Raw genomic sequence first — 20,000 nt, forward strand, 5'->3', positions numbered from 1 at the left:
ATAATGATGATAATTGTAATAGTGATAAAAAATAATAATAATAATGATAAAGATGATAATAACAATAATAGTGATAATAATTAAAGGCATTATAATGACAGTAATAATAACGATGATAATAGTAATGATAATAAAGATGATCATAATGGTGATAATAACAAATATTATGGTAATGATAATTATAAAAATATTAACAAAAAGAAGAATAAGAATAAGTACAGTAATAATGATGAGAATGATGATGGTGATAATGATGAGAATGATAATAACAACAGAAGAAATAACAATGGTGATAAAAATTATAATGATGATGCTAATATTGATAATGAGGACAACAGTATTGATAATGATAATAATGATTGTATGTTTGTTATTATTATCTTTATATCATTATTGTTATTATTATCATCATCATTGTTGTTGTCATTATTCCTATCTTAATTATTATAATTATTGCTATTATTGTCATTGTCATTAGCATTGTTATCATTATTATTATCATTATCATCATCACAATGATAAATAGTTATGATAACAAGAACAACAATAATGATGATGATAATGATAAAAAGAAGATGGGTAATAGCATAATAGAGATGAGGATTCTCATAGTAATGATGACAATAATGATAAAAATAAGGATGATGATAATGATAGAAAGGATAATGATAATAATATAAATAACAATAATGATGAAATAATAGTAGTAATGATAATGATAATGATGACAATAGCAAAAATTATATAATGATGATAATGATATCACTGTTAATTATAATGGTAATGGGGATGATAATGAAGATGATAAATATGATAATAGTAATAGTAATGATACTGAAAATTGGGACGAGGATGATGATAGGGATAATATTAAGAAGAATATCAATACCATCATTATCAATATTTTTATCATCATCATTTTATCATTACTTACAACAATGATAATAATGAAGAAAATAGATGTGATAACCGTAATAATGACAAAAAAAGATTGTGATAGAAAGAGGAAGAGGGAGACTGATTTTGCAGATACAGCTAGTGGGAAAATTACTTTGCAGATTACACTGATGATGAAAACACGCGACCGGATTGGCTGCAATGATGTTGCGGCGCCCAAGCGAAGTCCCCCCTTCGGGCCGTCTTCTGTGTCGCCGCCGCACAATCACACTCGGGTCGGAGTGCGAGCGACCTTGCCAATTATCAGCATTGTTGTGATAGAAAGGAAGCAGACGAGAGGAGCCTTACTGGAGTGGGAAATTGTTGTTATATGGAAGTGGACATGATCATTGACGACATAGGCATGGAGACGCCCGACGGAGAGCTGGAGGAGGCCATGGGGAACGGGGAGAGCCTGGAGGAGCAGGAGAGCGAGCCGACCTCCATCATCGTGACCAACCTCCAATCCCACATCTTTGAGGAGCCTCACCAGAAGGTAGAGACACTTCCCTATCCCCCAAGGCATGACCTGGCCAGACCAGAAAGTAGAGGTCTTCGCCCGCTCTCTAGGTCATGGCTGCCCTGACTAGAAGGGAGATCTCTTTCCTCTTTCCAGCCATGACCTGCCCTGACCTGAGTCGCTGGTATAGGCAGGTTATCTCAGGGTTCTTCAGTGGCCAGGGAAGGTTGCCAATGTCGGAAGGTTGTGTGTTTGCATTCCCACAAGGGGTTTTTGGATCTGGTCCTCAGAATATAGAAAATCTTAGTATTTTATCCATTGTTTCCTGGGTTGAGTTCCGACTGGAAATCAGTTCCCTTTAACATTTCAATTATACTGTTGTAGGTATATATTCAGAATAGTGCCGTGTCACTATTTACCACAAATCTGGCCTCTACTATTCAGATATAGTGAATATGACCCACGATTCAACCCCAATAACCTGCAATCTTGGTCCGGATTGAAGGGGAGGGCATGAAGGAGACCAGGGAAATTGTAGGGTAAAATGATAATAAATATAGGCAATTACAAATGAATATGTAACTCAAACACTTTTATGCCACCTGCATGACACAGTACCCTGTGATCCCTACTGGGGTGGCCTACAGTACGGCATATTGTGCACAGTGATCCACATTTGCCTAAAAGGTGCCAATTCCATGGTGACCCAATGATCTACCCAACCCTACCTAGGCATCAGTCTACCCTGGACACCCCACCCCCCTTTTCAGAGTATTTTGTGCTACAGACCTTGACCTACCTAATGTAACTGTACATGGCAGGATAGAGCATAACCTTAGCTAGGCAGCAAGATGCCCTGGTGTTACATAGCTCCGTGAGAGCCTCATGGGTAAGTAGCACAAAGTCCTCTGATTAGGGAGGCAAAGCCCTCGCTAGATTAGGGCATCCATCAACCCTGGATAGAGTAGGTAGTTCAAGTGAAGTAGCATAAAGTGCTCCAACAAGCTCCGCAGTTTCCCTAGTCTCCTTCCTGCCTTCCTCTGCAATCGGGACCAAGATTGCAGAGTATAGGGGTATAGGCAGCTTATGAATTTGAATATGTCAGCGTCAGTCCAGATAGTAAGCAATTGTTTCAGCTTTACCTGAAAAATTTTATGAAATGAATCCTTTAGTCATTTTTTTGAAAACTGTTATAAGTATAATACTGACATGCAATTTTTCTGTCAATAATTTCTGAGAAAGTTTCATGTGAATTGACAGAATGAAGGTAATTGGCATCCTGTTCTGGTAGCCAAATAACTTTGATAATAACACTAGCAATAATACATATGATAAATAATCCTTATAATGATAATAGTTGATAACATGTCAACTCACCACTTAAAAATAAAGAGTATGTGATGTCATCTTTTCAGCTTGTGTGTGTGTGTGTGTGTGTGTGTGTGTGTGTGTGTGTGTGTGTGTGTGTGTGTGTGTGTGTGTGTGTGTGTGTGTGTGTGTGTGTGTGTGTGTGTGTATGTGTATGTGTGTGTGTGTGTGTGTGTGTGTGTGTGTGTGTGTGTGTGTGTGTGTGTGTGTGTGTGTGTGTTTGTTAGTGTGTGTGTGTGTTAGTGTGACGTCCCCAAGGCGATATTGCTTAGGCCCAGCATAGGGGATTGCCAGTTCTCGCCGGGTCTGTTGGCAAAGGGTTAATAAAGATAATTATTTAAATGGTTATTATGTGTACAGAATTACTGTATGTATGTAAAATCCTGATTTAGGGTTTACAGAGTATTACAATTAGAACTTGCCCATCATAGTGACATATATATTATGTAAAACAAATATTCTCAATCCACAGACTATATTTGAGTTGCTCTTTGAAGACATAGATGAGACAGCAACTTTCCAGTATTTCAAAAGCTTCCGAAGAGTACGCGTAAACTTTGCAACTCCCACACAAGCAGCTGCTGCACGCATCAAACTTCATATGACAGAGTTCCAGGGTGAAGTTATAAAATGCTACTTTACTCAGGTCAGTGTGCTGGTCGAGGTAAAACACATTTAATATTTGTTATTATTTATGAATGGGTACTAAATTATTAAGAATATATGTCTAGAAAGAGATATACAAATGATTCTTGGTTGTAGATATATTATGAAGGATTGAACTATAAAGATAACTAAGATTATCAGTATAGATATTGAATGAAAATGTTGTCATATATATTTGTGCCTGTCATCAACAGATATGGTTTCCAAAAAAATTCAGGGAAATTATTGTGCAGGTACATTTAATCATTCTAAATTAGTTTCAGAATCTGTGATTCAATAATGAAAAATCTTGTTTCTGTTTGGATAGCCAATTGTCCTTGGGAGCAGTCGAGATGGGCCACACCTACAACCTCCAAAACGAGAGAAGCAATTCTTAATATCTCCACCGGCATCTCCACCTGTAGGCTGGGAACCGGTTGAAGAGGCTGAACCTGTTATCAATTATGACCTTATTGCTGCAGTAGCCAGTCTGGCTCCAGGTAAGCAAATGATTTGTTTGTGAAGATGTGTACATGTATTGTAGATTTAACACACTTTGTTCTGATATCTCGGGTTTCTGGAACAAAACTTTTTTTTTTTTTTAAGAATATCTAAACAATGCATTTATTAGAGAAATGTGTTTATCATTTAGTCTATTATTAGTATTTTTTATGATACTTTTATTTCCTCAAAATGATGGGAAAACCCAGGGACTGTGAAATTCCCATTCAAAGTAACAACTAAACAACTAACACTTTTTTCTCTACACATCTCTAATTTTTTTTTCTATAGATTCAACTAATACAATTAGAATCCCTTTTATAGCTGAGTGTTCAAGATAATTAACAATAGATCTATGATATGATGAAGGGATCTGTAAGGATGCTTTGATTTTGATTTTCCTCCGCAGCATTTCTCTGTTTGACTGACAACTTCTTTTCAGGAGAGAGTCATGAGCTTCATCCACCAATGGAAGACAAGCCTGGAATAATAGTCCACATTTGTGAAGAAGCAGATAACCAAGAGGGTCCAAAGCCCCAAATTATACAGACGCGTCGGCCACAGTCATCCACTTAATGCACTGTGAATCGATAGTATTGTCTATTTTCTTTTTTTTTCTTTTTCACAGAGCAAGCCTTTGTAGGGATCTTTGGATGAGATCATGAATATGTGTGTGTGTTTGTGTACATATATGTAAGTCAGTATATGTTGGTATACATTGCATACATACACAGAATATCAGTGTATGCATGCAGGCACACGTACATCAATCGGATCATAAGAGCCTTGTTTTATGAAAGACTTTATTGGAAAGGGGTAGCATATAGCTAGGTCTTTTTAGCCTCATGCCTACTGTGATCCCTAAATATATTATCTGTTGTCTATGTATATATGGTTGTTCTTGTGTACGTACACACATACACACACACATGCGCGCGCACACACACACACACACACACACACACACACACACACACACACACACACACACACACACACACACACACACACACACACACACACACACACACACACACACACACACACACACACACACACACACACACACACACACACACACACACACACACATACACTAAAGGTATGTGTATAAACAGGAGTACATAAATACATACATAGTACATACATGTATCCACAGAAGAGTCTGTGTGAACACAGACAAATTCTTGTGAAATCAACCATAGACTTGATGTGACCCTAATCACTAGTAGGAATATATAAACTTGATGTGTTTGGTATTTTCCTGCCCAGCCTGTGGAGTGAGTTGTCATACAGCAGCCTATCACTGGCTTTCATGTGATGATTTTTATAGCAAGTGAATCCATGTGTAGTAGTGTAGCTGTGGTGATTAAGGTTTCTTTGAATTCTTCTTCATGTTTCATATTACGTTAGGCATGATTAATGATATGACTAGGTGTGACTTTCAGGGAACAGTTTTCAATATCAGCACCTGAATTGCTCAGTTAGATAACCTGGTTTTACCCCTTCAACTTGGGCCGGTCATAAGTAATTGTTGTTAGATAGACTTGTGAACAGGGCTGGATTAAGGCCTAGACCAGGTAGGCATCCTAGTCACAGAAATTATATAGATACATTATTGCTTTCAGTGTACGTTAGGTTAAAGTAAATACAGTCCCAAAGGTTGTAAACTTTACAAATTTCATTGGGAAGCTTTCTTCCTATTTTCAGACTTACTTTGGAGTTTCCATCTTCCATGGACCCCCCCCCCCCCACTGAAGCATAAGAAATAGCCTGCAGCTGCGTAAATTCTTAATCCAGCCCTGCTTATGGAGTACGTGAAAAGTGATAGTGGTAGAATACAGTCATTTTAAGGTGAATGAAAAAAATTAATGAACTATTCTCAAAGATTGACTAATGAAATTAAAATTGATTTCATACTTAGCTTGATAATAAGAAAAGTCTTTTGACATCAGTTAGTTGTTCTTAGTAACATGAAAGTAAGATCAAACATCATGGGTATGGCAATACCGATTATTAGCATGCATTATTGCACCTTAGCATGACTTAGAGTCATTAAACTCTGTCTTCAAGGGATGGTCTTGTAAGACTACAGGAGACTGCCCCTTATTTTTCCAGATTTTCATTATTTAAAATGATGTATGAAAATGAATTGTGTAAGGTATCCACCTGTCATGAATGTACATCTTTTGACACCAAACTTAATGTAAATGTAATAGCATATCATGTATTGCATTATTATTCACTCTCATTAACATGTTTTTCAAGAAATAGCTGTGAACTCTTCAGATTTAAGGGTTTTTCCAACTAGGGAGCAGCATCCCCCCAAAAGAGCCCCAATCATCTCTGATGATTAATTATGATTACAATTCTTATACAGTTTATGGTTTGAATGCTGTGTAGTTCAGTAGCACTTTTGTTCTGTTTGTTTTGTTCCCCCCTCCACAGAAAAAAAACTAATTCAGAAATTTCCCTGCGCTGTGCATGTTATTTTTTCCACAAAAAATATTGGTTGGGGAGCATTTTTTATACTATTGTTAATGTGATTAGAGTTGGCCTCTGCATGTATTTTAGGACTGATTTTATAGGTATGGCAGTTAAGAACAGTAACATGATATATACTCTTAAAAACTGATCTATAAATAAACAATTTTTGGTAAAATAACCCAAAGTTTTATGTGCAATAGCATTGATATTATTGTATAAAGACCATATTATTACCTAAATAAAGTTGCCTAAGTATATCTTACAGAGAATACATCTAACTCTGTTGGGTATGGACAGGTCATTAGTCAGGGTGTGGCTTACACCCAAAGGTTAAAGTAACATTTCCAGGGTGGGATTTCTGCTTTTCCACACTTTCCAGTCACAGTTTGGTGTTCAAAACTGATCTCAATCCAGTTTGGCTGCATCTGATCCAGGCTTAATGATATGGCCATGATTACTTCATGGGTGTTATCAGCATATTTTTTTTTTCTCTCTGCAATTCTGATAGGATAGAATCGAGAATCCTTGAAAATTAGACATATCTGGGTAATATACAAATTTAAAGAATATAGGTGAACATTAGGTAGCATGCCTTGCACTGAGTACATTACTGATATTTATAAATTACATGGTGTGCAATAATATTACTTGATTGAATCTTGTCAATAAGATTTGATGGTGTCCACTTTTGAATTTTTCCATTTTTTTATTATTATTGGTTGTTATTATGAATTGTTAATATTATTATTGTTATTATTATTATTATTATTATTATTATTATTATTATTATTATTATTATTATTATTAGCAGCAGCAGCAGCAGAATTTGTACATGCATGTGAGCCATGCACGCTCATACCCGTCTGTTTGACAAAAATGTGCATGCTCATGTACATGCACTCACATTTCATATATATAGAGGAGAAAGGTTTGTGTTATCAAATGGACCTGTTCTGGATGTTTTTGTTTTATCAGGAAATGTAATTTACATCAGTTATATTCTGTATCTGAAAGTAATGGATATGCTGTAAAATAACGGTTATATACATTTTTGCAATAAATGAGAGTAATAATAATAGCAATATTAATGATAATGATAAGCTAATCAAGCAACGTTAGCATTAATGCCAATAACAATAATAATGATATAGTAAAAATGAAATGAAAAGAAAATTGAAAATTTGGTGTAGAAGAGGCATGATTTAGTCTAGAAGTAATTATTTCAGTGTGGTAAGGGTTATGATGTAGAGGTGCCTGCAGGTTAAAGTTATCCAAACAGCCATATTTAAAAGTGCTCTGTTCCCTCTAATCTTGAGAAAAACATTTGGATGTACCAGCAGAAATGACAAAAAAAACAAGATGTTTATTCTGTGATTGTTTCATTAATTTACTTTTTTTGTTGCTATGATAAGAATGCAAAAAAGAATTAATAAGTATATTGTCAAAGAGCTAATAATCTCAGACATACCTGAAACTGTCCATAGCATTATTGACATGCCTATTCTACTCTAGATTTTTTTCTGGTAATGAAACTGGTAGTACCTTTTGATATCAAGCTATGCGCATGTGAATTTTATGCTTGCTTCTCCTCATGATCTATGTATCACTGCCATTTCGTTATATAAGTTATGGATTCTTTGTTTCTTTTCTTTTCTTTTTTTACATTTTTTTCTTTTTAAGTAAAACAAACCTCTAACATAGACACAAAAACATTCACATACATACACAAATAATGAGTGAGTGTGTATGTGAGTGAGTGAGTGTGTGTGTGTGTGTGTGTGTGTGTGTGTGTGTGTGTGTGTGTGTGTGTGTGTGTGTGTGAGTGTGAGTGTGAGTGTGAGTGTGTGTGTGTGTGAGTGTGAGTGTGAGTGTGAGTGTGAGTGTGAGTGTGAGTGTGAGTGTGAGTGTGAGTGTGTGTGTGAGTGTGTGAGTGTGAGTGTGTGTGAGAGAGAGGGTGACGGTGAGGGTGAGGGTGAGAGTGAGGGTGAGGGTGAGGGTGAGAGTGAGGGTGAGGGTGAGAGAGAGTGAGAGAGAGAGAGAGAGTGAGAGTGAGAGTAAGAGAGAGGGAGAGGGAGAGGGGGGAGTGTGTGTGTGTGTGTGTGTGTGTGTGTGTGTGTGTGTGTGTGTGTGTGTGTGTGTGTGTGTGTGTGTGTGTGTGTGTGTGTGTGTGTGTGAGAGAGAGAGAGAGAGAGAGAGAGTGAGAGAGAGAGAGAGAGAGAGAGAGAGAGAGAGAGAGAGAGAGAGGGGGGGTGAGGGTGATGGTGAGAGAGAGAGAGAATGAGAGTGCGAGTGTGAGCAAGTCAGAGTCTTGCTATACTAAAGCAGCCAGACTCCAGTAGCATATTAATCATATTTTGTGTCTGTTTTTGTCAGACAAAAGGATATGTAATAAGAATATACTGCCCAATCATACATAATATCAGTCTTCATCAGGCCTTTCCTCATTCTATGCAAAGGTAACACATTTTCATAGATAAAAAAAAAAAAGTGAAGAGAAATAGTACAGCATTATTTCATCAGATTATAGGATATTGTTATGATTACTGAGATGGGTTAGAACCTGCTCTGTTTGTTTTTTCTTTTTTGGTGGATAAAACTAAATTGAACTGTCATTTTTCAATGTAGGTAAAATTTTGACAAGTTGATTTAACTGTACATGCATAATAGCAATGATTGTTTTTTTGTGTTGATAGTTACAGTGTATTTATGAAAAAGACTCAGAATCATCCATTCTCTTAAAGCATTTCAGACTTTTCAGTACAACATGACAGTCATATGTACCCTGTTACTTAGGGGAAGATTGACTACTGACCTATTAAATACATTGTTTTTTCCAAATGAGGTCAACTGAAAAATATATGTAATTGATAAACTCCTAGGTTGAATAAAGTGAATTGTGTTCACTCTATTTTATAGTTTAAAAAATGTTTAGAAATACACTTACAAAGAATTTGTTTTGATAATATAACTCAAACTCACAATCAGGCATATAAAGTTCCCCTGGTCTATGGTACTTAGATAAATATATAGAAAAAAAAAAAATTTGGCAAGACTTTCATATAATCCATAGTCAAACTTGATCCTGCCTGCATGCATCTACACACCACAATCTCTTCCTGGATTATATGACATCTCTCCTTAGAATTTCTTTCTTTTTGTTCAATTCACAGCTGGATAGAGTGAAAGTATTGATCACCCCATTCAAGATGGTGTTGACATGTGAATTAAAACACCATTCATGAATGTTCCTCTGTTTTGTACAAATTTGACTGTGGATTATATGAACAAATAAATGCATATATTTGGACCATATTTGCCAGTATGTTAGATGTATTTACATGTAACAAGGACATTCATCATACATTTATCAAAAATAACTTATATAACAAAGTTGTTTTGTATTTTCTGTATACATTTATATATACAAATATATACAGTATACAAAGTATATACATGAACCATAGACTAGTATCAAGAAATATATATACATAAACTGCTTGAAACTATAATAATGAAAATTAGTTTTTACACCAGAACAGCTGTGTGGTGTGTGGCTTGATTATTGGAATTAGCAGTAGTATATAAAAGGTAAGCATCTTTGCTGTGATGTTTTGTCTTGCCATTCTGGGGTGCGGCACCATCATCATTATTGTTTCAGTGTTATCTGCTAAATGTAAATGTTGACAGAGTCTATTTCGTTCATTTCTCATTTATATGTACAGCTGTAAATATGTTTAATGTCATTTTGTACTTTTTCTTTCTTTTGAGTGGATATTATGGGCTGGAATATATGGTATTTGTTTATGATGGAAGTATCTCAACACATGTGTATTTTAATCAGGTTATGACTACCAGTACACCATAAACACTGTTAGGAAATGACTGCAGTCTTAGCATAAAACCATACGTTTTGAAGTTCCATTTATACTGGGGGGTTTTACATATATATATGATGAAGATTTGAGGCAAGGAATATTTTTGAGGTGGTATGGGATACATAGTTTGATGGTTGGCTCTGAAGGAAATGTTAATATTAGAGGCCTTGATTTTTACCACAAAAAATTACATATTAGATATAAATCATATAACTTTTTACCATTTATGAGTATTGTGCATATGGCCATCAGGGCTGAAATTTGAACATGGGTAATAGTTGATATACAATTATTTTTCCACTGGTCTCAAAGAGTGTTTGTCATTGTATTTATGATGTGATGTGTTAATGAGATATCAGAGTGACAAGGCTAAACCTTATTGCCTAAAGATGTTCGTCACATAAAGATCCTCCTTTTTCTCAATCTGCATATTGTGTTTACTCAGTGCTTCTGCAGTTTGTAATGTACAAATGATATGATGATTGGAAAGAAAATTTAAAACTAGAAAATTCCTGTTTAATACTTACATCTTGACTTTTTCAATTCATTAGTTCAAATTACAAATTTTCTATGTTTCCTGTTTGACCAAGAGTCAAGTATATACAAAATCCATAGTATTTGTGAAGCAGTTTTATTTGGAGAGACTTTACAGCTTAAACTGTGTTGAAAACCCTCTCCAGCTTTTTTCCCTCTCCCTTTATACATCATACATACATACTGTTGTTTCTGACAGAAGCATTGATATGAATTACTTTTGATATATATGCTGATAATATAGCAGATAATATTTTTGAGTTATTCCATGTGTTTTGCCAGTGGTGGTACTATTTACCGACCTTGATTTTGACTTGTAGAAGCTCTTATTTTATGACCTGTAATCTTTTCTCTAAGTAAATGATTGGATGTTACCTAAGTCTTCTCAAGAGGTCAAAAATGTACTTACATGTGCAAGGCAGAGCTCTTTTTATACATTTTCTTTATATTTACCTCTTTGTTTCATTTTTCTAAAGAGACTATCATATATTAAATGGACTGTATAATTGGTATTTTATATTAATTTCAAATACAATGTACTCAATTGATTTCTTTACTTAGGGTGTGTAAATAGTATATAGATTTCTTGTATAGTCACAAGGAGAGTGACTTTGATAACATCAGAGGAATATGGTTTGAGGTAAACTTGAAGTGAATACAAAAGTATTTTACTTTATTCAAACCTTATCATATACAGGTAGACATATTTGGGTTAGTTGTATGTAGCTTGTGTCAATTTCAGCTTCTTAGAAAAATGTACATGGCTTTTTTAGAGGCATATTATTGTTGTTAGCTGTGTTCCTTTTATGTGTTTGATTTGCAGTGTTTGGCAAAAGCTAGATTGGTCAGTGTAGTTGCATCAGTCCCCTAAGCACCTCTCTGCTGCCTTCTTTATGATGGTTCTGATCTCATTCAGTTATGATAAATGAGTTAATTATGTAAGAAGAAATGCTAGTCATTTGCTGTAAAGAATTGTTTATTTTTCCAAATATACAGAGAATAATCTATTCTCAGTCAAGTTATCTAACCATCTCTGCAGATTCTTGTTACCATATTATTTCCATTTTACTTTAACTAGCTGTATAAGTTTTATCTTTTAATTCATGAAAAGATAATAAAGATTATATTGTTATAGATATTTTTATTGTCAACTTTTACTGTTGTTGTTTTCATATATTTTCATTTTATTTAATTATCTTCACTGTTTTATTGCTTTCACTTCTTAATTTAACATGTTTATAGTCTGATCAAAATGAATAATTTCAGCTTCTTATAATTATAATTTAACATGTTTATAGTCTGATCAAAATGAATAATTTCAGCTTCTTATAATTATAATTATTATTTTAATGAATATCAGTATTTCAACTTTGGTGATTTATATATATAATTATATATAATTATATATATATAATTATATATATATAATTATATATAATTATATATATATAATTATATATATATATATAATTATATATATATAATTATATAATTTATATTTATAATTATAATTATTATTTTAATGAATATCAGTATTTCAACTTTGGTGATGATGTTCTCAATTCTTTTTTTTTATGAATTTAATTGTTAAAAGGACATAGTTATAATTTGTTGATATTCTCTCTATGTACTGTACCATACATAATTGAACCTCGTTTAACCTCAAGGTTAAGTTCCTGAGAATCACAATTTTCATTAAAACAACATTATGTAATACCTTGTTTACTGATGTCCAATTTTCTGTTATTTGCAGGACATGTAAAGAAACAGGACTGGTTACCAATCTGATGCCATAGAAGGTTTTAGTTTACAATGTTTATTTCACTTGCAAAGAAAAGCAAACCGACATCAGCTTGGGTGATGTTAAACGAGCGTCAATCATAAAAGCACCATGAATTTGCTGATTTTTGGTTTACAAGTGGAATGATTTCTAATAAATAACTTGTTACTTTGGCTCATACAAAAAATAATAATGATAGCACCAGCAATGGTTTTAACAATGTATGATTATCACTAAAATGCTTCTTTTTTCTTCTTTTTTTCCACATATAAGCATCTTTCACTTTAGTTCAAAATATGTAATTATTCTGCACAAAAAAATATTTTGATAGGACACAAATTATTTTTTAAATCAGTAAATTCTATGGAATGTTGGTCCCATTAGATCTGAGATTTTTGAAGTACAGACTTTTGGAGTGTGTGTAGGCAAAGACACTATTCTCTTTTGATTGTGCTTTACAGATTTGATGGTTTTTATTTTTTTTATTTCAGGATGTTAACTTCTTAGCCCATTGTCTTGCAAAAGTGTTTTTTCAAGAAAAAGTTTTCGTATCCTTGTCTCTGTTTGTCTTCTTTATTGTTTCTAATTTAAAGATTTGGGAATGTATGGACTTGATAGGATTTTGTACTGTTTTTCCATGATGAACTGAAGTCTGTTTATAGGCACAAAAAAATGGAAATGAGCTTTATGAGAGGTTTAAAATTTTGAATGAAGTAATGGTATGGTAATGGACTTGTTGTGATTGAGTCAGGATTACAATGTTATTTTCAGAATCTGGTACACATTTTAATTGTATTTTGTTATAAGCAGTGTTCATTATCCCTTGCCAAATGATATTTTGACACCTTAAATTTTTCACAAACTAAGCGTAGTTTTAATTTACACATTCTCAGAACTGATGAAAATAAGTACTGAGATTAATTTAGAAGTTTTTTTACTTATTTTTTTTATACTTATTTTAGAAAAAAAGAAAAGAAAACAGTTTCAAGAAGGATGCTTTACACTTGCTTGCAATTTTCTTAATCTATAATAATTTCCCCATTTGATTACACCTTAACTAAAATATGTTCAAAGAATACGGATTGCAATTTCCCTTTGACATATTCATTGCTAATATTACTCAGCCAACTACATGTCTAGTGTTGGTGTATACTAATATTGATTCCATTTATTATTTTAGTATATCCCAGTTAATAGATACTTACACTTGAAATAAGAATGTAGGTAAAGTAGAATCTACAGAATCTAAATTGCATTTCATAGAACCCACAGTGAAAGAGGAGAGGGAGGGGAAGAGAAGTAATAAGTAATCAACAAGGAATTATGTGAAAGGAAGTACTTTATATTTATTTTAGAATGGGACAATAAGAAGGAGAACAAAAAAATGATGTGGAAAAAAAATAGTGGTCTTAAGTGTTTCCATTTCAGAAAAGACTGTAATGTAGTAGTGCTACCATCCTACCATACACCCTTTAGTTAGTTGTTCTTTATTAAATGCTTTAATCATGGAACTGATGATATTGATAAAATACAATACCAGAAAATACAATATTAAAGCTAACTATTTTAAACTATAATGAAAAATCTAATGGCATGTCTTAACAATTTTAGCATCATGTGTTTGTTAATTAAGGTTAAATATCACTGGTTAAGATATTTGTCCCCTCCGATGTTCAGCCATTCCCTTTCCCTTTGTCAGCCACATTCAAATCTTTACAAACTTCAAAGTAATGATTTGATATGAAAATGCTCTATGCATTCTTAAATGAGAAAATCTCTACAAAGAGGTGCTGTAATTTAAATAAGTATTTTTTTTTTAATTAATTTACTCCCCAGTATGGTATACCTTTCAATGATTTGCCTTTTTGAGCCCCTAGGACACATTCTGCATTTCATATCTGCCCTTTTGAGCCCCTAGGACACACTCTGCATTTCATATCTGCCCTTTTGAGCCCCTGGGACACACTCTGCATTTCATATCTGCCCTTTTGAGCCCCTGGGACACACTCTGCATTTCATATCTGCCCTTTTGAACTCCTAGGACACACACTGCATTTCATATCTGCCCTTTTGAGCCCCTAGGACACACTCTGCATTTCATATCTGCTCTTTTGAGCCCCTAGGACACACACTGCATTTCATATCTGCCGTTTTGAGCCCCTAGGACACACTTTGCATTTAATATCTGCTCTTTTGAGCCCATAGGACACACTCTGCATTTCGTATCTGCTCTTTTGAGCCCCTGGGACACACTCTGCATTTCATATCTGCCCTTTTGAGCCCCAAGGACACACTCTGCATTTAATATCTGCTCTTTTGAGCCCCTAGGACACACTCTGCATTTCGTATCTGCTCTTTTGAGCCCCTGGGATACACTCTGCATTTCATATCTGCCCTTTTGAGCCCCTAGGACACACTCTGCATTTAATATCTGCTCTTTTGAGCCCCTAGGACACACTCTGCATTTCATATCTGCCCTTTTGAGCCCTTAGGACACACCCTACATTTCATATCTGCTCTTTTGAGCCCCTGGGACACACTCTGCATTTCATATCTGCCCTTCTGAGCCCCTAAGACACACTCTGCATTTCACATCTGACCTTTTGAGCCCCTGGGACACACTCTGCATTTCATATCTGCCCTTTTGAGCCCCTAGGACACACTCTGCATTTCATATCTGCTCTTTTGAGCCCCTAGGACACACACTGCATTTCATATCTGCCCTTTTGAGCCCCTAGGACACACTCTGCATTTCATATCTGCTCTTTTGAGCCCCTAGGACACACACTGCATTTCATATCTGCCCTTTTGAGCCCCTAGGACACACTTTGCATTTAATATCTGCTCTTTTGAGCCCATAGGACACACTGCATTTCGTATCTGCTCTTTTGAGCCCCTGGGACACACTTTGCATTTAATATCTGCTCTTTTGAGCCCATAGGACACACTGCATTTCCTATCTGCTCTTTTGAGCCCCTAGGACACACACTGCATTTCATATCTGCCCTTTTGAGCCCCTAGGACACACTCTGCATTTCATATCTGCCCTTTTGAGCCCCTAGGACACACTTTGCATTTAATATCTGCTCTTTTGAGCCCATAGGACACACTGCATTTCGTATCTGCTCTTTTGAGCCCCTCGGACACACTCTGCATTTCATATCTGCCGTTTTGAGCCTCTAGGACACACACTGCATTTCATATCTGCCCTTTTGAGCCCCTAGGACACACTCTGCATTTAATATCTGCTCTTTTGAGCCCCTAGGACACACTCTGCATTTCATATCTGCCCTTTTGAGCCCTTAAGACACACCCTACATTTCATATCTGCTCTTTTGAGCCCCTGGGACACACTCTGCATTTCATATCTGCCCTTCTGAGCCCCTAGGACACACTCTGCATTTCATATCTGCCCTTTTGAGCCCCTAGGACACACTCTGCATTTCATATCTGCCCTTTTGAGCCCCTAGGACACACTCTGCATTTCATATCTGCCCTTTTGAGCCCCTAGGACACACTCTGCATTTCATATCTGCTCTTTTGAGCCCCTAGGACACACACTGCATTTCATATCTGCCCTTTTGAGCTCCTAGGACACACACTGCATTTCATATCTGTCCTTTTGAACCCCTAGGACACACTCTGCACTTCATATTTGCCCTTTTGAGCCCCTAGGACACTCTGCATTTCATATCTGCCCTTTTGAGCCCCTAGGACACACTCTGCATTTCATATCTGCCCTTTTGAGCCCCTAGGACACACTGCATTTCATATCTGCCCTTTTGAGCCCCTAGGACACACTCTGCATTTCATATCTGCTCTTTTGAGCCCCTAGGACACACTCTGCATTTCATATCTGCCCTTTTGAGCCCCTAGGACACACTCTGCATTTCATATCTGCTCTTTTGAGCCCCTAGGACACACTCTGCATTTCATATCTGCCCTGGGACACACTCTGCATTTCATATCTGCTCTTTTGAGCCCCTAGGACACACACTGCATTTCATACTGCTCTTTTGAGCCCCTGGGACACACTCTGCATTTCATATCTGACCTTTTGAGCCCCTAGGACACACTCTGCATTTCATATCTGCCCTTTTGAGCCCCTAGGACACACTCTGCATTTCATATCTGCCCTTTTGAGCCCCTAGGACACACTCTGCATTTCATATCTGCTCTTTTGAGCCCCTAGGACACACTCTGCATTTCATATCTGCCCTTTTGAGCCCCTAGGACACACTCTGCATTTCATATCTGCCCTTTTGAGCCCCTAGGACACACTCTGCATTTCATATCTGCCCTTTTGAGCCCCTAGGACACACTCTGCATTTCATATCTGCTCTTTTGAGCCCCTAGGACACACTCTGCATTTCATATCTGCCCTTTTGAGCCCCTAGGACACACTCTGCATTTCATATCTGACCTTTTGAGCCCCTAGGACACACTCTGCATTTCATATCTGCCCTTTTGAGCCCCTAGGACACACTCTGCATTTCATATCTGCCCTTTTGAGCCCCTAGGACACACTCTGCATTTCATATCTGCCCTTTTGAGCCCCTAGGACACTCTGCATTTCATATCTGCCCTTTTGAGCCTCTAGAACACACTCTGCATTTCATATCTGCCCTTTTGAGCCCCTAGGACACACTCTGCATTTCATATCTGACCTTTTGAGCCCCTAGGACACACTCTGCATTTCATATCTGACCTTTTGAGCCCCTAGGACACACTCTGCATTTCATATCTGCCCTTTTGAGCCCCTAGGACACACTCTGCATTTCATATCTGCCCTTTTGAGCCCCTAGGACACACTCTGCATTTCATATCTGACCTTTTGAGCCCCTAGGATACACTCTGCATTTCATATCTGCCCTTTTGAGCCCCTAGGACACACTCTGCATTTCATATCTGACCTTTTGAGCCCCTAGGATACACTCTGCATTTCATATCTGCCCTTTTGAGCTCCTAGGACACACTCTGCATTTCATATCTGCCCTTTTGAGCCCCTGGGACACACTCTGCATTTCATATCTGACCTTTTGAGCCCCTAGGATACACTCTGCATTTCCTATCTGACCTTTTGAGCCCCTAGGACACACTCTGCATTTCATATCTGCCCTTTTGAGCCCCTAGGACACACTCTGCATTTTATATCTGCCCTTTTGAGCCCCTAGGACACACTCTGCATTTCATATCTGAACTTTTGAGCCCCTAGTAAACACTCTGCATTTCTTATCTGACCTTTTGAGCCCCTAGGATACACTCTGCATTTCATATCTGCCTTTTTGAGCCCCTAGGACACACTCTGCATTTCATATCTGCCCTTTTGAGCCCCTAGGATACACTCTGCATTTCATATCTGCCTTTTTGAGCCCCTAGGACACACTCTGCATTTCATATCTGCCCTTTTGAGCCCCTAGGATACACTCTGCATTTCATATCTGCCCTTTTGAACCCCTAGGACACACTCTGTATATCATATCTGTCCTTTTTAGCCCCTAGGATACACTCTGCATTTCATATCTGCGCTTTTGAGCCCCTAGGACACACTCTGCATTTCATATCTGCTCTTTTGAGCCCCTAGGGCACACTGCATTTCATATCTGCCCTTTTGAACCCCTAGGACACACTCTGCATTTCATATCTGCCCTTTTGAGCCCCTAGGACACACTGCATTTCATATCTGCCCTTTTGAGCCCCTAGGACACACTCTGCATTTCATATCTGCCCTTTTGAGCCCCTAGGACACACTCTGCATTTCATATCTGCCCTTTTGAGCCCCTAGGACACACTGCATTTCATATTTGCCCTTTTGAGCCCCTAGGACACTCTGCATTTCACATCTGCCCTTTTGAGCCCCTAGGACACACTCTGCATTTCATATCTGCCCTTTTGAGCCCCTAGGACACTGCATTTAATATCTGCCCTTTTGAGCCCCTAGGACACTCTGCATTTCATATCTGCCCTTTTGAGCCCCTAGGACACTCTGCATTTCATATCTGCCCTTTTGAGCCCCTAGGACACACTGCATTTCATATCTGCCCTTGTGAGCCCCTAGGACCAACTCTGCATTTCATATCACCTCCAACAACAACCAATACCAACCCCGCTTCTTTGGACCAACCAGTATTAAGACCACCCATAGTCGATCCGTCTTGAGGACTTCAAGCCGCCTTTATGTCCAGTTAGAGGTGTGGGTCCGATAACAAGGCGAGTCAGCCCTTATCAAACAATTACCACAATGTTTCCCTTCTCTAGACAAAATTCTAATGACAAGTGCAATGGGTTGCGTGACATATCCGGGAGAAGTTTCACCCCTGTACCTTTGCTAGGTAACGGATAATATAGCAAAAACTTAATGTAAATGGACGTCCACTTTTCCAGTCAATGAGGTGGAAATAGTAGTTACTTTTTTGTAAATCATTGCATATGGATATTGGGAGGTTCTTACTTTACGCTCCTTCAAAAGAGAATATATATTTATGTGGGACTGGGCTTTTCACTGCGTTACCTACAATCCCATTATCTTCTTCGCGTAATTGTGACGACATAAAACAGTCAGCAATTTTGACCAAATCGATGATGTCGCCACGGGAAGGACTTCGGCAGTGCTGACAAATTACGATGATTAGTCTACTAAAACTACCAAAGATTTCTGATGTAAGCATATCAGCGAGCTCACGCTTCCGAGGCAGCAGAAATATTTATTTTAGCACGTTAACGACGGGTGATGTGTTTTTTCGTCATACATGACGCAGGAGCTTTGGCTGACGACTGGCAAAATGACGGTCGGTGATTTTGGATCACTGTTTTACTTTGCTATTAGTAATAAGTGAGTGATAATGTCAAATGCAGTCATAATTATTATAAATGCCGTAATATTAAGCAAAATGTGTTTCACCTAACATCCAAAACCAAGATGGCACCACTTTCTTCTAGCACCAGCAGGGGAGAGAGCTTTGCATGACATCTATCTACAGTCTCTACCAAGCACTATCTTTATAGAGCGATGGTACATAGCAAGTTGCCGACCTCTTGCTCTACAGTACCGCAGATGAAGGATGTGCAGGTAGAACGAGAGGAGAAAGGTGACTCACATCATGCCCAATGTCTACAAAGTGCTCTGTGCCAGTAGGGATGCCTTTTACTGTGGCACTCATAGTCATAAGCACAGGTTTCCTTCTTCTTCCATACTTCTTCATGGTATCTTCATTGTGGATGGTTATATGTTTCGTATTCGTTCATGACAGCACACAAATACGAAAAAATAAATTTGCTTTGTCCTACCCTAAAACAGCAATACTTCTATCACACTGAGTATAAAAAACAAATGAGCTGATGAAATTACAATTTTAGTGAACTGCAGAATTGATAGATCCTATGATATGACAGATATAAGTCTAAACACAGTAAA

The 20,000-nt window shown here is 37.0% G+C and overlaps 2 protein-coding genes across 2 annotated transcripts in view; one reads left to right on the plus strand and one right to left on the minus strand.

Moving 5' to 3' along the window:
• Positions 1-20,000, minus strand: part of LOC122265515 (uncharacterized) — a 192,947-nt gene that overhangs the window by 44,215 nt on the left and 128,732 nt on the right. The gene's annotated exons all lie outside the window — the stretch shown is intronic.
• Positions 1,152-6,572, plus strand: sra (RRM_RCAN_like domain containing protein Sra). The gene is made up of 4 exons (XM_043034824.2): positions 1,152-1,432; positions 3,237-3,410; positions 3,738-3,909; positions 4,353-6,572. The coding sequence occupies exons 1-4, from the start codon at positions 1,268-1,270 to the stop codon at positions 4,484-4,486; spliced, it is 645 nt and encodes a 214-aa protein (XP_042890758.1). The 5' UTR covers positions 1,152-1,267; the 3' UTR covers positions 4,487-6,572.

Source organism: Penaeus japonicus, unplaced genomic scaffold (assembly GCF_977035675.1).
Source record: "Penaeus japonicus unplaced genomic scaffold, GWHDUDI00000001_assembly GWHDUDI00000026, whole genome shotgun sequence".
Taxonomy (NCBI): Eukaryota; Metazoa; Arthropoda; class Malacostraca; order Decapoda; family Penaeidae; genus Penaeus; species Penaeus japonicus.

Coding starts and splice junctions, on each gene's coding strand:
- sra (XM_043034824.2), top strand. CDS start 1,268: ATGGAAGTGGACATGATCATTGACGACATAGGCATGGAGACGCCCGAC. Junction 1,433..3,236: donor TTGAGGAGCCTCACCAGAAG/GTAGAGACACTT, acceptor CTCAATCCACAG/ACTATATTTGAGTTGCTCTT. Junction 3,910..4,352: donor AGTAGCCAGTCTGGCTCCAG/GTAAGCAAATGA, acceptor ACTTCTTTTCAG/GAGAGAGTCATGAGCTTCAT.